Source organism: Ictidomys tridecemlineatus, chromosome Y, assembly GCF_052094955.1.
Source record: "Ictidomys tridecemlineatus isolate mIctTri1 chromosome Y, mIctTri1.hap1, whole genome shotgun sequence".
NCBI lineage: Eukaryota > Metazoa > Chordata > Mammalia > Rodentia > Sciuridae > Ictidomys > Ictidomys tridecemlineatus.
In genome coordinates this window covers 2,614,108-2,632,745 of record NC_135494.1, presented here as the reverse complement: position 1 = coordinate 2,632,745, position 18,638 = coordinate 2,614,108, and the positions used below count along the sequence as shown (strand labels likewise).

The 18,638-nt window shown below is 40.6% G+C and overlaps 1 protein-coding gene across 2 annotated transcripts in view; it reads left to right on the top strand.

Annotated features, from left to right (window-relative positions):
• Nucleotides 1-18,638, top strand: part of LOC101959852 (uncharacterized) — a 41,301-nt gene that overhangs the window by 3,887 nt on the left and 18,776 nt on the right. Inside the window, exons 2-4 of one of the 2 annotated variants that reach the window (XM_078035339.1) lie at nucleotides 8,190-8,316; nucleotides 8,489-8,549; nucleotides 9,196-16,926. The exons of the other annotated variant lie outside the window; for it this stretch is intronic. Of the exons in view, the coding sequence (XP_077891465.1) occupies nucleotides 8,190-8,316; nucleotides 8,489-8,549; nucleotides 9,196-12,715 (3,708 nt within the window). The 3' untranslated portion in view covers nucleotides 12,716-16,926. Of the gene's footprint in view, nucleotides 1-8,189; nucleotides 8,317-8,488; nucleotides 8,550-9,195; nucleotides 16,927-18,638 lie in introns of those variants that run through there. 2 annotated transcript variants of the gene reach the window in all.

Here is an 18,638-nt window from a genome sequence, read left to right as displayed (position 1 = left end):
TGCCTTGGTCCCTGCAGGGTGAACAGAACTTCAGGCCCTGGGTCAGCTCCTCCTAGAGGAACAGCCTGAGGTGTGGGGTGCAGCCTCTCAGGGAATCTGCTGGGGGCTCTGGGCTGAGGAATCTCCTGGAACAGGCCTCATGTAGACAGCTACTTCCTCAGAAACTTGTTTTTTCCATGCTCTGTTTCCATTTTTTGGAGAGAGGTGGCCAGTCATCCTGTGGATGCTGGTGCTGAGGGGCCAGGTCACCAGTGATTCCAGCCCTTTTAGTCTCTCACAGTGTGAAGGAGCAAAACCTCTCCCAGAGCATAAGCACCACCCACCCCAGTGCAGAGCTTTGCAAACCTGAAAAGCCTCCTAGACTGGAGTCATGGTCTAGGTCCCTGGGAGGGTGATTCTAGAGGCTTTCAAGAAGCAAGACCAGGAGAGGTCATGTCCCAGATGTCAGGGACCTTCCCTGCCCCTTGAGCCTGACACATGTGTGCTCCCTCAGCACTAAAGCTTTCTTTTTTTTTTTTTTTAAGAGAGAGTGAGAGAGGAGAGAGAGAGAATTTTTTATATTTATGTTTTAGTTCTAGGAGGACACAACATCTTTGTTGGTATGTGGTGCTGAGGATCGAACCCAGGCCACACGCATGCCAGGCAAGCGCGCTACCACTTGAGCCACATCCCCAGCCCAGCACCAAAGCTTTCTGTGTATCACTTTGAAATGATCTGCTCACATTTTGAAGCCCAGGTCTATTATTTCAGAGCCAAATGGGATGGACTATTATTAAATAGGCAAGAAAGAAGTGGATTTTAAAAAGTCTAGTTACATTTCCATTGTGAAAACAATTACAGCCAGGTACAGTGGTGCACACCTGTGATCCTTGCTATTCCAGAAGCTGAGGCAGTAGGATTGCAAACTTGAGGACAGCCTTAGCGACTTAGCCAGGCCTTATGTCTGGGGATGTGACTCATCAGTAAAGTTCCTCTGGGTTTAATCTCTGATCCCAAACCAAAGAAAAAGAACAGAACAGAAAAACAAACAAACAAACAACAACAAAAAAAAATAAACACATCTAATTTATCTTTTGCTACCCCTGAGTATGCATAGAAATTTGTGAAATTTGATCTTGTCTTTTCAATGATTTCCATTTGAAATCCATTTCCTAGATTCCAGAATGCCACTTAAGATACAGAGAAACTCTGTCTACTATTATTGCTGCAGGAAATGAATCCATTTCTACAAAAATTGTGGTGGATAAACTTATGAATTTGGGGCTGGGGATGTGGCTCAAGCGGTAGCGTCCTCTCCTAGCATGCGTGCAGCCCAGGTTTGATCCTCAGCACCACATACAAACTAAGATGTTGTGTCCACCAAATACTAAAAAATAAATATTAAAATTCTCAAAAAAATGAATAAACTTATGAATTTGATTTTATATAAATTAGTTACAGTCATTGACAAGTTGATGAATTTGACAGGAAGGACAGTTTGTTGTTACTGTTGTTGTCTGGACTTGGCAGGTTCATGTTAGCTGTGTGGATTTTGGTATCAGGAATGGAACCCAGAGGTGCTTAGCCACTGAGCCACAATTCTGGCTCCTTTTAGATTCTTCCTTTTGAGTCAGGGTCTTGCTACATCACCTTGGGCCTCTGACCCCTGAACCACTGGGGTTACAGGTGTGCACCATCACACCCATCTTCATTGGAAGTTTTAAGGACAATATGGCAATACCTAAAATACCCAACTGTGATCATTTAAAAATCACTGAATACTTTATCAGTGAAATAATAAATGACACCTGTTTTCTGAAAAGGAGAGATATATATGTCTCAGTAAGGGTGCTGATCCTCTCACAGGCACTCCCACCATGTCACCTGATTGCTGTTCCCTCCTAATTACCTCCTCCTAGGGCTACCCATTTGGGAGCTGGCCTTTTAGCTCATGAAACTTGGGAGTAACATAAATGCCCTCTCTATTCTCTCTGTCCTGTACAATAATTTCACTGGTCTTAGATACAGTGTACTATTTTCATTTTAGATATAGTTTTTCTAAGTTCACCCCAAAAAACACAATAATCCATGACCTGAATTTCACATAATTTACTGAAATGCTGTTTGTTTTTTCAAAGAGTGTAGATCATGGGCAAGTTCATTCTCCTTTTCAAGAAAGTGTGTTGTCTTTTCATTGATTTTTGTTTCCTCTCATTGTATATCTTTTGTATTATAATCTTTTTTATCACTCATTACATATTTTTTAAGGGTTTGTTTGTTTGTTTGTTTGTTTGTTTTTTGTGTGTGTGTGAAATGGACTGTTGAGGATTGAACCAAGGGCTATCAAGTTCTTACTACTGAGCTACTCTCCATCCCAAGAAAATTAGTAATTGTAGACTGGGGTTTACTTATTTGCTGATGTATAGAGTGCTGGGATTGAAGCCAGGGACTTGCTCAGTTTATGTTGTCCTCAAAAAAAATGAATTTCAATGTGTGAGCAGCATTTTGAAGGTGGGCAGGTGTTTTACTGGGGAATAAACCTAGAGGCACTTGACCACTGAGCACGTCCTCAGCCCTTCCTATTTATTATGTACCTATTTATTTTTATTTTTATTTTGTATAGTTGTAGAGGGGCAGAATACTTTATTTTTGTTAATTTATCTGTGGTGCCAAGGATCATACCCAGTGCCTCATACTGTAGCTGTGCCACTCTGTTACAATCCCATTCCCCCCATTTACTGTTGAAAACCAAGTTTCACAAAATTTCTGGATGTCTTGCTAAATTGTGGAGAGAGCCTTCAACTTGCCAGTTCCATGCCTGGACCTCCCTAGTGCTGAAATTACAGGTGCACACCACCACACCAGCAGTTGGAATACCTTTTAAAGATTTATCATCCAGGGGTTGGGATTGTGACTCACAGAAAAAGCGCTCACCTAGCATGCGTGAGGCCTTGAGTTCGATCCTCAGCACCACATAAATATTAAATAAAGGAATTGTGCCCAACTAGAACTAAAGAATAAATATATATTTTTTAAAAAAAGACTTATCATCCAGTTTCTTTCCAGATGGAAATAGTATTGAAAGTCAGTTTCCTTGCTTTTGTCCATAGTTTTGAAATTTGTAACTATGACTTTTCTTCTTTGCTTTATTTTTTGCATTATTATTTGGGAAAGGTATTCATTATGTAATATTGTTTTTTATGTTTATATTTGTTAAAGTTTATGGCATGATAGTTCATTCACTTCCTTATTAAATTAATTTTGTTTCTCAGAGCCATTTTAGATTTATAGTTTGTTAGTCACTGTTTGCTAGAGGAACAGCATCAACACGAAGTGTGATTATAAAAGGGGACTTATAGATTGGCCTACTTGACCTGAAGCTGGATGTCCACAGTGGCCATCTGCAGGGTGGAGAGCTTGAGAAGTAGTAGCTGCAGAGTCCAAGAGGCTGAAGCCTCAGAACAAGAGGGATCAGTGGTCCTGCCCTAGTCCAGATCAAAGGTTCTGGAAACTCCCTGGAGAATCACAGGCAGAGTCCACTTTGGGAGAGTGAAGAAGGCAGAGTCTGATATCCTCAGGCCACTGCAGCAGCCATTGGAGAAGAAAGGCCTTTCTCTGCTGCTGCTTCCTTCTTCTTCCAACTTTTGTTCCACCTAAGACACCCTCCTATTGGATGGTGCTGCCTATACCTAAGGAGGTTCTCTAGTTTGGTTCACTGTTCCACATGCCAATCATTTGTAGACACACCCTCATGGACACACCCAGAGGCCTCTTAATCACAGGTATCTCTTAATCCAATGCGGTTGACAATTCAAATGAGCCATTACATATAGTATCAAACACCCTTCTCTACACTGTTCTCAATATTTTGCATTGATGTTGGATGCTTGTTAGTTACTGAATCAGTGTCCTACATTTTATTAAGAGAGTGGATGAAGCAACACTTTATCATCAGCTGAAATCCATTCTTTACCTTAGCGTTCCTCCTCTTTGTGGTGTGATTTTGTGTATCACATACTCTACATAGTAATGTCATACAGAAGAGTTTCAGTGCATCTATGATGTTGTCTCTTCTGGAATGTTCTTGAATTGAAATCTTACTGCATTTGGCCTTTCAGACTGGCTTCTCTCACTTAGTCTGCCTTTAAGGGTGCTGTATCTTTGCAGGCTGCAGAGCTCACTTTCTGGGTGATATTCTTTGGTGTGGTTAAACTGCAGCTTGTCCATTCAGCATTGAAAGGTGCATCTTCCTTGCTTCTAGTTTTGGGCAGTTCTGGATATGGCTGCTGTAGTCATTGCTGAGAAGTTTTCTGTGCATAATTTTCACCTCATTTGAATAGACACCTGGGAGTGTGGTGAATTAATTGTAGAGTGCACCATGTTTATTTTGTAAGAGCGTGACTGTCTTCCAGAGAGAGTGTTCTTCTCTCCATTCACATGAGCAAGGGAAGGGTGCTTGCTGATTCATGTTTTCACTGTCTTTTGGAGCTTTTGGTGTTTGGCATTTCATCACTCCAGTTGAGTATCTGTTGGCATCTCATTGTTATTTTGAAGTTTCCTAATTATATGCAGGTGAACATCTTCTCACACATGTGTTAACTGTGCGTATTTATTGATGAGTGTCTTTCTAAATCTTCTTCCCACTTCCAAGTTGGTTGATTATTTTTTTACAGAGTATTCTTCATGTATGTTGAATACCAACCCAGTGTCACTATATGTTGTGACAACATTTTGTCCAGTTCTCCAGCATGTCTTCTCATTCTCTCAAGTACATCTTTTGAAAAATGCTAACTTCATTTTGATCAAGTTCTATTTACAAGTTTTTCACTCACAGATCATGTGTTTGGTGTTGCATATGAAGCTGTCATGCCAGTCCAGATTTCTCTGTAAGTACTTCTTTGTTATTTTAGTGAAGTTTGGAGTTTTGCATTGGGTACTACAATGTATAGGCAATTTTTTGGTGCTGACAAGTTAACCCTGGGCCTCCTAAGTGCCAGGCAGGTGCTTTGCTAGAGCTGCAGCAACAGCTGTGTGTTTCACTTTGAGACTGAGGCTCCATTGGGAGCGCTGTGACATTTGTGAAATGAGAATGTTTTCTTTCTTTACATGTTAATTCATGTCCAGTGCTTTGGCAACATTGTCAAAGAGAGTATATTTTCCATTGATTTTCTTTTGCTCCTTTGTCAAAGATCAGTGGAATATTTTTATCCTGTGCCAAATACGACTGTGTCGTGATGATTGTAGATTTTTAGTAGTTGTTAACCTCAGGTAGTGTTCATCCTGTGAACTGAGTGTTCATTACTGTGTTGGTTGTTCTGGATCTTTTGTTACTGAAAACATGACTTAAAATATCTTTTATTGGGATTATATTGAATCCATAAATAAAATTGGTAAGAATTGATGGTAACTAGGCTTCCCATCTGGAAACATAAAAGTATTTCCAAATATTTTCCATGTCTCTGATATTTTTATTAGAAGTTAGCAGTTTTTGTCATAAAGATTTTTGTTAGATTTATATATAAGTATTTCTCTTTTATTGGTTCTGTATAAGTGGTGTGTGTTTGTTTTTCTTTTCATTTTGTTGCTGGCTGTTGGACTCAGGGGTGCTCTACCATTGAGCTGCATTCCCAAAACTTTTAATTTTTTGTTTAGAAACAGAGTCTTGCTAAATTGCCCAGGCTGGACTCAAACCTGGGATCATCCTGCCTTGGCCCCCTGATTGGCAAAGACTACAGGCATGGCCTCCATGCCCAGTTTCTTGCTGTCAATAGTAGAATAATTGTCCTATTTATTAATATGACAACACTGATGTCACATCATTGTTTTTCATGATTCTTCAGTGGATTCTAGTAGCATAGAGGATCATGCTGTCTCTCTATGAAGACATTGTGTTTTTTTGAGCTTGAGTGTTTTTTCATTATTCTTGATTTTTTTAACTATTGATATAATCAATATTTATTATTTATCTTTTTGTTGTGATGGATAATGTTAATTGGTTTTTTAATTCTGAATCAGCCTTGCATGTGTGCTGTGTTCCTGGGCCCTGCAGAGGCTGATGTGAGTGGATCTGGGCCACTGGGCTTGACTTCCCACAGTAGTATGCTGGTCCCTGGAAAATGTCAACTGAGTTTTAAATTTGGCATCAGTCACACAGAGCTGTAATAATATCGTCTTGACTGTGTTTATAATTGTTTTTATTTATTTTTGGATTCAGTAAAGTATTGTTTGAGGAATTTTGCATTCATGATCATGAGAGTCTTTCATAGTTTTCTTTTCTATTTAATACATTTCTTTATCTATTTAATATTGATAATATTGTAAAATATGCCAGATAAAGAATTAGAAGGTGGGTTGGGGTTGTGACTCAGTGGTCGAGAACTTGCCTAGCATGTGCAAGGTCCTGGGTTCTATCCTCAGCACCACATAAATAAATAGGATAAAGCTATTGTGTTCAACTGCAAGTAAAAATATAAATATAAAAAGAAATAATTAGGAAGTTTTAACTCAACTTCTATGTCTGGAAATAACAGTAGAAAATTGGTGGCAGGTCTTAAATGTCTCATAGAAGCCTGTTTGAGATGTTAGAGCCTTGACTCTTTTTTCTTGGGGGCGTGTAGTAATTATATATTTTTAAAAACATTTTTGAAATGTGTTTTAGTCTTTCACAGTTAAATGTATAATAAATGATATTTGTCTGCAGAATAGTGGGATGAAGTACCCTTTGCCACTTAGATTTCAGTTTGCCTGGACCATTATTGTGATCAGTCTCCAAGACACCTGCTGTCACTCATACTTGTTCCATGCAACGAAGGACAGCCCACTAAAGGCTTTCTCTCAGGCTCCTATTAACCTCTGTTGATACTGTCCTGCTTCAGATGTCATGTGTCTTATGTCCTATGCATGGTTCTTTGTGAGTGGCAGGGTCGTGTTCTGGTAGGTGGTCCTTTGGGCTGTTCCACACTGTGCAGAAATCATAGCCTGCTTAGAGACCCACATGGAGTGGCCTGTTTCACAAACAGTCAACATGGGATAGTTCAGGATTCTGGGCTGCAAACCTGCTGCTTTAACACACCCAGGAAGTGCTTGTGCCTGAGGTTTCCTTGCACCAGCTGTGCTACAGGAATGAGGAATCTCTTTCATGACAGACTAACATTGTACATGTAGCCAATCTTGATCAAGGTGTCCTTGAGCAGAACGGTGGTATGTGTCTCATACTGTACATGATCTGAGTGAGACATATGCTGTTCAGAAGAGTTTGAGAATCATTGGACATTCATGGTTGCCTTGAGGTTTTGGAAAGGATTTTCTGCTGTTAAGAAAACTATTTTTCAAATCAATATATTTTTGTAAGGCTTTTATTTGGACAAGATAACATCTTGGGGTCATCGAGTTCTTTCTGAGACACATGCCATCTTTTCCCACACCCCATTCTGCTTTGACATTAACCACCAGAAATTATTGTTATGTTTATTAATCATTGTGCTTGATTACTAATTGGGTAAATTTTTCTGGAGTAAAGCACCTGCAAACTTCTAGTTGTCCTCAGTGTAATCACCCAAGTTGAGCTCAGTCCCCAGTGAACACATTGTGACGACCTGTGTGGAAGATTGTCTAACTGTTGTCTATGAGGGAAACTCTTTAGTGACTCCATACTCTGAGGGTGTGGTTTGGGGCTGATTCTAAGCACTTATTTAAGGATGGAACAATTGACTTTCAGAAGGAAACAGGAGATCAGTAAATATCATGTTGTCTATATTAACTGTGTTGGCCCAGTGAGCCACGGTGGTTGGCAGGTTCTCTCAAATGCTGAGTTTTGTGATCCCAGCAATTTCCTACTCAGTCAGCTTTCTTTTCTAAGGGTAAATAATAAGGAGGGTGCTAATATTAGCTCTCTACTGCACAGGATGTTGGTAAGAATGTGATAGAGATGCAATCAACAAATAAGATCAGGGTGACCTGGGAGCCTCTCTTACTTCCTGTGAACTCACCAAAGGAAGGGTGTACAACACTCTACTATTTACCTTGTGTGGGGTCCAAATCTTGTGTTGGAGTGGCTGTGAAGAATTAAATGCACTGGAGATTTCAATGACCAAATCGTGGAATTAATCGAGAAGTCAGGGAATCATGTGAACATCATGCATGTTGAGTATAGATTTGTCATGCTGTGAAATCTCTCCTGGTTTCCACTACACATTTGTGGGATATTTTAGATGTCAGTGACCTTCGAGGATGTGGCTGTTAACTTCACCCAGGAGGAGTGGGATTTGCTGGATGCTTCCCAGAAGAACCTTTACAGAGATGTGATGCTGGAAGTCCTCAGAAACCTGGCATCTATAGGTAATAATTTGTGTATTTACTTAATTAGAGAATTTGTGTTTATTTTTTTTCATTTATGTAGAACATGAGAAGACAATCAGTTGGTGAATTATTGTAGCATAAAATGCACTATGAATTTGGAAAAGCATTTTTAGCTCCTAGAAATTGATAATGTTTTGGTTTGGCATTTTAGGAATCAAATGTGATGAGAAGAACATTGAAAATCAGATCAAAAATTTTGGGAGCAATTTAAGGTAATTGTACTCACAAGAGGAATTTTTACGGGAATCTGGGGATGTCATATAATTTTTAAAACCAATGCAAGAAATTTGCACAACTTTAAATGTATTTATTCTTATAAGATTTCTTTACCAGAAATATATACTTCACTGGGACTGGGGTTGTGGCTCAGTGGTAGAGAGCTTGCCTTGCATGCTTGAGGCACTGGGTTCTCTTCTCAGCACCACTTTTAAATCAATAGTCTATTGTCAACTGAAATAAATTTATATATATATATATATATATATATATATATATATATAAAAGATATTAAGTCTATTCAAAGTGCTTGACATGCAAAAAGTATTATGAAATTGCATATGTGAATATAACTATTTGGATAATGACCATAGGCAAGCTATGTTGCAAAGCATTGTTTCCTCTCAATCTCTTTATTTTCTGGCTATTTGAACAAATTTGAAAAAAATAGGCTTTACCTCATGTTGGAAGTAACCTTAACCTAGGACTTTAAATAAATACAACATCATGAATTAATCAAGTATTTATAATGTGCTCGTCATGAGATACCAATTCTTAAGCAAAGAAAAATTTTAATAGAGTAAATTCATGTGACTGCATTATGTGTGCCAAAGACTTCATATGCCCTTCATTCCTTCATAGGCAGATCACATCTCACTATGGACCCGAATGCTACAAGCAGGAAGAATGTGAAGAGAAGCCATGTGAATTGAAACTATACAGGAAATCTCTGGTTTCTCTCAAAAGTGTTCATACACAAATGTTAACACAAACTGGAGATGGACCCTATGAAAGTACAGCATGTGGGAAAGTCATCAGCTGTTCCAATGACATTCAAAGGCATGAAGATTTTCATACTGGGTGGCAACCTGATGAATGTCAACAATGTGATGAAGCCTCATCTTCTCCCATAGATGTTCAAAGTCACACAAGAACACATAGGGGAGGTAAAGCTTTTCAAAGTGAGGTATGTGGGACAGCCTTTCATTCCCCCACTTTATTTAGAAGACATGAAAGAACTCATTCTGGAGAGAAATCCCATGAAGGTAAAGAAGGTGGTAAAATCTTGGTTTCACCCACAGGTCTACACAGTCACGTGATCATGCACACTGGGAAAGTACTTTTTAAATGTAACGTATGTGGGAAAGACTTTGTTTACCAAAGTTTATTTAGAATACATCAGAGAAAACATACTAGAGAGAAACCCTATGTAGGTCAACAATGTGGAAAAGCCCTCACTACTTTGTCTTACCTTCAGATACATGAACAAATCCATACTGGTGAGAAGACCAATGAATGCCAACAACGTGAAAAAGCCTTCACTACTTTTTTATCCCTTAACAGACATGAACAAGCGCATACTGGAGAGAAGCCCTATCAGTGTCAACGATGTGGGAAAGCCTACAGTAGTTCATCTTACCTTAAGATACATGAACAAATCCATGCTGGAGAAAAGCCCAATGAATGCCAACAATGTGGAAAAGTCTTTACTACTTCTTCTTCCCTTCACAGACATGAACGGACGCATACTGGAGAGAAGCCCTATGAATGTAAGCAGTGTGGCAAAGCTTTTGCTCAATCGTCTAACCTTCACTCACATAAAAAAACTCATACAAAAAAGAAACCCTATGAATGTCAACAATGTGGGAAAGCCTACCCTACTTTGTCTTACCTTAAGAGACATGAACAAATCCATACTGGAGAGAATCCTAATGAATGCCAACAATGTGGAAAAGCCTTCACTACTTCTTTTTCCCTTCACAGACATGAACGGACCCATACTGGAGAGAAGCCCTATGAATGTAAGCAGTGTGGCAAAGCCTTCACTAACTCCACTATACTTCACAGACATGAAAAAACTCATACTGGGGAGAAGCCCTATGAATGTCAACAATGTAGGAAAGCCTTCAGTACTTCTTCCTACCTTCAGATACATGAGCAGACTCATAGTGGGGAGAAGCCCTATGAATGTAAGCAGTGTGGCAAAGCCTTCACTATGTCCTCTAAACTTCACAGACATGAAAAAACTCATACTGGGGAGAAACCCTATGAATGTCACAAATGTGGGAAAGCCTTTAGTACTTCTTCCTACCTTCAGATACATGAGCGGACTCATACTGGGGAGAAGCCCTATGAATGTAAGCAGTGTGGCAAAGCCTTCACTATGTCCTCTATACTTCACAGACATGAACGGACGCATACTGGAGAGAAGCCCTATGAATGTAAGCAGTGTGGCAAAGCTTTTGCTCAGTCGTCTAACCTTCACTCACATAAAAAAACTCATACAAAAAAGAAACCCTATGAATGTCAGCAATGTGGGAAAGCCTGCCCTACTTTGTCTTACCTTCAGAGATATGAACAAATCCATACTGGAGAGAATCCTAATGAGTGCCAACAATGTGGAAAAGTCTTCACTACTTCTTTTTCCCTTCACAGACATGAACGGACCCATACTGGAGAGAAGCCCTATGAATGTAAGCAGTGTGGCAAAGCCTTCACTAACTCCACTATACTTCACAGACATGAAAAAACTCATACTGGGGAGAAGCCCTATGAATGTCAACAATGTGGGAAAGCCTTCAGTCATTCTTTCTACCTTCAGATACATGAGCGGACTCATAGTGGGGAGAAGTTATATGAATGTAAGCAGTGTGGCAAAGCCTTCACTATGTCCTCTAAACTTCACAGACATGAAAAAACTCATACTGGAGAGAAGCCGTATGAATGTCACAAATGTGGGAAAGCCTTCACTACTTTGTCTTACCTTCAGATACATGAACAAATCCATACTGGAGAAAATACCAACGAATGCCAACAATGTGGAAAACTCTTCACTACTTCTTCTTCCCTTCACAGACATGAACGAACGCATACTGGAGAGAAGCCCAATGAATGCCAACAATGTGGAAAACTCTTCACTACTTCTTTTTCTCTTCACCGACATGAATGGACGCATACTGGAGAGAAGCCCTATGAATGTAAGCAGTGTGGCAAAGCTTTTGCTCTATTGTCTAGCCTTCACTCACATAAAAAAACTCATATGGAAAATAAACCCTATGAATGTCAACAATGTGGAAAATTCTTCACTACTTCTTTTAACCTTCACAGACATGAACAAATGCATACTAGAGAGAAGCTCTATGAATGTAAGCAGTGTGGCAAAGCCTTCACTAAGTCCTCTAAACTTCACAGACATGAACAAATGCATACTGGAAAGAAGCCCTGTGAATGTCAACAATGTAGGAAAGCCTTCAGTACTTCTTCCTATCTTCACATACATGAGCGGACTCATAGTGGGGAGAAGCCCTATGCATGTAAGCAGTGTGGCAAAGCCTTCACTAACTCCACTATACTTCACAGACATGAAAAAACTCATACTGGGGAGAAGCCCTATGAATGTCAACAATGTGGGAAAGCCTTCAGTACTTCTTTCTACCTTCAGATACATGAGCGGATTCATACTGGGGAGAAGCCTTATGAATGTAAGCAGTGTGGCAAAGCCTTCACTATGTCCTCTAAACTTCACAGACATGAAAAAACTCATACTGGGGAAAAACCCTATGAATGTCAACGATGTGGGAAAGCCTTCAGTACGTCTTCCTACCTTCAGATACATGAGCGGATTCATACTGGGGAGAAGCCTTATGAATGTAAGCAGTGTGGCAAAGCCTTCACTAACTGCTCTATACTTCACAGACATGAAAAAACTCATACTGGAGAGAAGCCGTATGAATGTCACAAATGTGGGAAAGCCTTCACTACTTTGTCTTACCTTCAGATACATGAACAAATCCATACTGGAGAAAAGACCAACGAATGCCAACAATGTGGAAAACTCTTCACTACTTCTTCTTCCCTTCACAGACATGAACGAACGCATACTGGAGAGAAGCCCAATGAATGCCAACAATGTGGAAAACTCTTCACTACTTCTTTTTCTCTTCACCGACATGAATGGACGCATACTGGAGAGAAGCCCTATGAATGTAAGCAGTGTGGCAAAGCTTTTGCTCTATTGTCTAGCCTTCACTCACATAAAAAAACTCATATGGAAAATAAACCCTATGAATGTCAACAATGTGCAAAATTCTTCACTACTTCTTTCAACCTTCACAGGCATGAACAAATTCATACTAGAGAGAAGCTCTATGAATGTAAGTAGTGTGGCAAAGCCTTCACTAAGTCCTCTAAACTTCACAGACATGAACAAATGCATACTGGAAAGAAGCCCTGTGAATGTCAACAATGTGGGAAAGCCTTCAGTACTTCTTCCTATCTTCACATACATGAGCGGACTCATAGTGGGGAGAAGCCCTATGGATGTAAGCAGTGTGGCAAAGCCTTCACTGACTCCTCTAAACTTTACAGACATGAAAGAACACATACTAGAGAGAAACCCTATGAATGTCAACAATGTGGGAACGCCTGCACTACTTTGTCTTACCTTCAGATACATGAACAAATCCATACTGAAGAGAATCCGAATGAAAGTCAACAATGTGAAAAAGTCTTCACTACTTCCTTTTCCCTCGGCAGACATGAACGGACTCATAGTGGAGAAAAGCCCTAACAATGTCAACAATGTGGAAAAGTCTACAGTACTTCCTCTCACCTTCACATACATGAACAAACACATTCTTCAGTGAAGTCTTTGAGTGTAAGCACTGTGGGAAAGCCTTTGCTAGATCTTCTCAGCTTCACAAACATGAACAAACTCATACTGGAGGGAAGCCCTATGAATGTAAACAGTGTGGCAAAGCCTTTGCAGAATCTTCTCAGCTTCACAGACATGAAGAAACTCATAGAGGAGAGAAGCCCTATGAATGTCAACAATGTGGAAAAGCCTTTCCTACACCCAGTCACCTTAAGAGTCATGGAAGAACACATACGGGAGAGAAGCCCTATCAATGTAAGCAGTGTGGCAAAGCCTTTGCTCAATCCCATCATCTTCACAGACGTGAAAAAATGCATACTGGAAAGAAGACTTATGAATATCAACAATGTGGAGAACCCCTTGACACATCCAGTGAACCTCACATACATGGAAGAATTCATGCAGAAGAGCAGCCTAATGAATACCAACAATGTGGAAAAGTCTTTTTCTTGTTTTTTCTTTCACAGACATGAAGGGACTCACACTCAAGAGAAACCCTATCGGGGCTGGAGATGTGGCTCAAGCGGTAGACGCTTGCCTGGCATGTGTGCGGCCCGGGTTCGATCCTCAGCACTACAAACAAACAAAGATGTTGTGTCTGCCAAGAACTAAAAAAAATAAATATTTAAATTCTCTCTCTCTTTAAAAAAAAAAAAAAAGCAGCCTTATCATTGTAAGCAGTGTGGCAAAGCCTTTACTCAATCCTCTCATCTTTACTTACATGAATGAACTCATACTGGAGAGAAGCCCCATGAATGTCAACAATGGGGAAAAGCCTTTGATATATCCCATTGGCTTCACTTACATGAACAAACTCATATTGCAAAGAAATTGTACTGATGAAAACAATTGGCAATGACTTCTGTTATTACTGTTCTTCTCATCAACATGTTGGAAGTTTACTGGAGAAAAATTCTTTAAATGTGAAATGTGGTAGATCAATATTTCTTGTCCCCTTCAAACACACTGCTCACTCTGCTGAATATTGTACTGGGGATTGTACTGCAGATTTGGTATGGTGGCCCTCTACCACTGATTCACATCTTCATTCTTTTTTATATTTTTAATTTTGAGACAGAGACTTGCTGAGTTCCTTAGGGTTGTTCTAAAATGGTGAGGCTGGCCTCAAACTTGTGATCCTTCAGCCTAAGCCTCCCAAATCTCTGGGATTAAAGGCATACATCACCACATCTGGCTGAATAACTGTTTAAATGTGAAAAAAAAATAGCAAATCATTCCATTTTCCCTGTTGTCTTCAAAGCCAGTTTTTTTTTTCCAATTTTGAGGCATGTTCTCACTTGGTTGCTTAGGTCTTAAGTGGCTGAGGCTGGCTTTGAACTTATGATCATGCTGCCTCAGCCTGATGTAGGCTGGGTTGAAGCTTGTGATCCTTCTGCTATGGCCACTGGGATCAAAGACATATGCTACCGTGCTCAGCTCCTGGGTGTTTCCTGAATCCCTGATGTAAATCAAAATGTGTCTTGTTTGTGTTGAGTTTCCAGGGGTCACCAATTCAGATGCAGGAATTACTTCTTCATGTCTTTCTGTATGTTAACATCCTTCAAGCTCTAAGATTCTAAATTGATTCTGATCATCGTAAGAACATTAACTCACACCTTCCAAATTATTATTAGTTCAGTTGAACTAAACTGGAGTTGACTTGGAAAAATGTATATTAGATAATTTATGTTGAAAACGGGGGTGAAAGACCTATTTCAATATTTAAGAAAACCAATTATTCATTTGTCTTTTTTTTTTTAAAGAGAGAGAGAGAGAAAGAGAGAATTTTAATATTTGTTTTTTAGTATTTGGCGGACACAACATCTTTGTTGGTATGTGGTGCTGAGGATTGAACCCGGGCCGCACGCATGCCAGGCGAACGTGCTACCGCTTGAGCCACATCCCCAGCCCCAATTATTCATTTCTATGAAGAGCTCATGATATAATGAACTTTAGGTACTTTTCCCTTTCATGCACCAGGCACCAGAAAAGCACTTTAGCAGGGTCACAGAGGCTATCAGAAATGCCCTGGTGCTCAGGTGAGGGTTTTCCAGAGCAGCAAGTCACATTAAAAAAACACCTGGGAGGGGTGAGTTGTGCCACCCACACATGCACACTCACACCCACGTGCACACACATGTACAGGATCAAGTCACCCTTTTCTCTACATACCCTCCCTAGTGCAGTGCTTTCATCCTCACTGTGTAATGCAACTATTGATTTCTTTGACTTTTCTCACAATGTTGCTGCCCACTATTCCTTCTCAAAAATCACTTGTTATTTCCTGACTTCTCAATTTAGTCTTGCATCATTCAGAAGTTTCAGACACATTGTGTGTGTTAGTTGAGGCCTCTCCACTCCAGCCTTGTGTACAGATTAGTGAACTATCTCTTCCTTCCTCTTTTTCTCCCTTTGTTATTTCAGACATTACCCAAGAGGGCTCCACCACTGAGCTTCACCCTAACCCTGTTAATTGTTATTTTTTAAGAGAGTGAGGCTGGCCTTGAACTTGTAATCACCCTGCCTCAGCCTCCTACAGCTGGGAAGATAGGCATGTGCCCTTGTGTGCCCTGCAGCTGATCCCTTCCTTTTCCTTGATGCCTTCGTGGCCTGGTGATGACTCTGGGACCACCATTGTGTCACGCATTCTTTTCTAAGTCTCATGTGTTGTGTTGTACATAGGCAAGATAAAGAGCACTATAAAATCTTGTAGTTTGTATGTATTGTTTGGAGAGGCACCTTCTCAAAATATACTTTGCCCTATTATTAATGGAGTTTATTTCTTTTTCTCCTGGTGCCAGGGATCCAATCCTTCCTTGTGCATGCTAGGCAGGCACTCTAGGACTGACCATTCCCCTAGCTCAGGTGGTGAGTTTGTCGCTGCTGTGTGTGTTGACCCACTACTGTCCACATCAGCAGATGCAGCTCTGCAGGTGTATCCTCGTGTTTGCAACTTGTCCCGTTTTTTTCTTAAATTTCTTTTACAGCACTGAATTTTAAATCTAACTCAGCTTTTCTCCCCATGATTAATCCTTGGGTGGAGTAAGCCAGAAAACCCAGGCTGGATTTCTCTCTGTGTTTAGGGTACTGTCATACATAGGTGACTGCATGACCAATATGATTCTGCAACATGCACACTCAGAAAAATGAGAGTTGATATCCCATGTATGTATGATATATCAAAGTGCATAAATGTATTCTATAGTCATGTATAAGTAACAGAAAAAAAAATAATTTAAAACAAAACAAATCCAGGTGCAATGGCTCATGCCTTCATTCTAGTGGCTCAGGAGGCTGAGGCAGGAGGACTGTGAGCTCAAAGCCAGCCTCAGACATAGTGAGACAGTAAAGGACTCAGTGAGACCCAGTCTCTAATAAAGTACAAACTATAGCTGTGGAGGTGGCTCAGTGGTTGAGGGCCCCTGAGTTCAATTCACAGGACACCCCCATTCCAAAAAAAAAAGGAAAGAAAAAAACCTAAGGAAGAGGGGTATGATACCAGTTTTGTTGGGCACAGTGTCACACAGCTATAATTCCAGTGGCCAAGCAGGCTGAGGGAGAGGGATCACAAACCTAGACAGCCTCACCTTACTGAGGCCCTAAAGAACTTAGCAAGATCTGTGTCAAAATAAAAAATCAACAGGTCTGGGGATGTTGCTCAGTGGTTGTGCACCCCGGGCTCAATCCCCAGCCCCAAATAATAAAGATATAAAAATGGATTTAGTCTTTCCTCTTCATTTGCATTGCTCTCATCTTCCTAATGGCTCTAATTGACAGCTGTCCATGAACCTTTTCACCTTCTTGGATGTCCTCCTGCACACACCTGTTTCCTGGTGTGTTGGCTGTCCCTCACTGATCTGCGTGACATCTCCTTATGTTTGCATTCATTGGAATCTCTTTTATCTGTGGTCAAGTATTTCTTGCTCTCTGCTTTATGGCCTTGGACAGGGAAGAAGAATGTCTTCTCCCTCTGCAGCACCGCCTCACTGTGGTGACCTTCCACTCAGCACCCTTTGCTCTCACCCACAGCCATGATCCTTCTGGTCTTCAGCAGGGAACAAGGTTCTGCCTGTCTTCCACACCACCCTCACCCAATGCTCAACTCCATCTTCCACAACCTGAGGAACAAGGAGACTGAGGCCCTGAGCAGATGGACCCAGAGGTCTGTTCTGGGTGATATAGATAGAAGGTCTGCCCCTTTCCCTGGGACATAGCTGCAAGTCCATTAAGCATAGTGTAGGATCTCAAAATATTATTCTATACCAAGAGTGTGGAGACTAAAAACCATCTACAATACAAATAAACTCAGGTCTGTACAAAATTGTCTTATGAATGTGTGGAATTTAAATAAGATTTTAGCATCCTGCTTCCCTGTGAGACAGAGACAGCCCCACACCAGGACCCCAACATGAGGCACCCCTCATCCGAGCACAGAGGTGCCCTGACTGGGGTTCCCTATTTACCCCATCGTGGCTCCACAGTTCAACATCAGACACACATAGGTTTGAGGCTGCCACTCCCACAAAACTGGGATGTCACAGCTTTAATCAAGGGATGACAATAACGACCTGGTAAGAAGGTCTCCATGTCCCTGTGGCCTTGCTACACCTGTGTCTCCTCTTTACTATTATTCTTTCCACAGAATATCTTTATATTTTAGAATATTATTCTTTAAATAGGTGTCTCTTAATTGAGTTTTCAAAATTATGGTTAATATTACTTCCCAGTGGGCTGGGGATGTGGCTCAAGCGGTAGCGCGCTCGCCTGGCATGCGTGCGGCCCGGGTTTGATCCTCAACACCACATACCAACAAAGATGTTGTGTCCGCCAAAAACTAAAAAATAAATAAATAAATAAATATTGAAAATATTCTCTCTCTCTCTCTCTCTCTCTCTCTCTCTCTCTCTCTCTCTCTCTCTCTCTCTCTCCCCCTCTCTCACTCTATCTTCTTTTCCTTCTCTAGAAATCCTTCTTTATGTGTACTTTGGAATAATTTTTGTAAATCTTAGAATCTAAACAAATTATTGTACCTTAATAAGAAGTTTTTCAATGAAAACATACACGTGGGTGCCTATACTCGAACCAGGGGCCCCCCCACCCCCCCTCACCTCCCCTGGAAATCTTTCCTACTATCCTTCCCCAACCAATAGGACCTCTCCGGGAGTCCCATAACATGAGTCCCATAGCAGGCTCAGGTGAATACCAGGAGTCAATTTCCATATGAATGTAAATCTTAACATAATCATATCATCTCAATGGCTAGCTGGCAGTCACCTTAACCAAAGGTGCCATGCATCATAATACTTTGCTGTGGCTCCTAGCATCTCTTGGTAAAGCTGTGGGATAAATGGGAGGCAGTCAGTGTCCGGGTCCAGCAGTGCTCATGGGTCCCACTGTCCCATGGTCTACAGAAGCAAGAATTGCTCCTTTC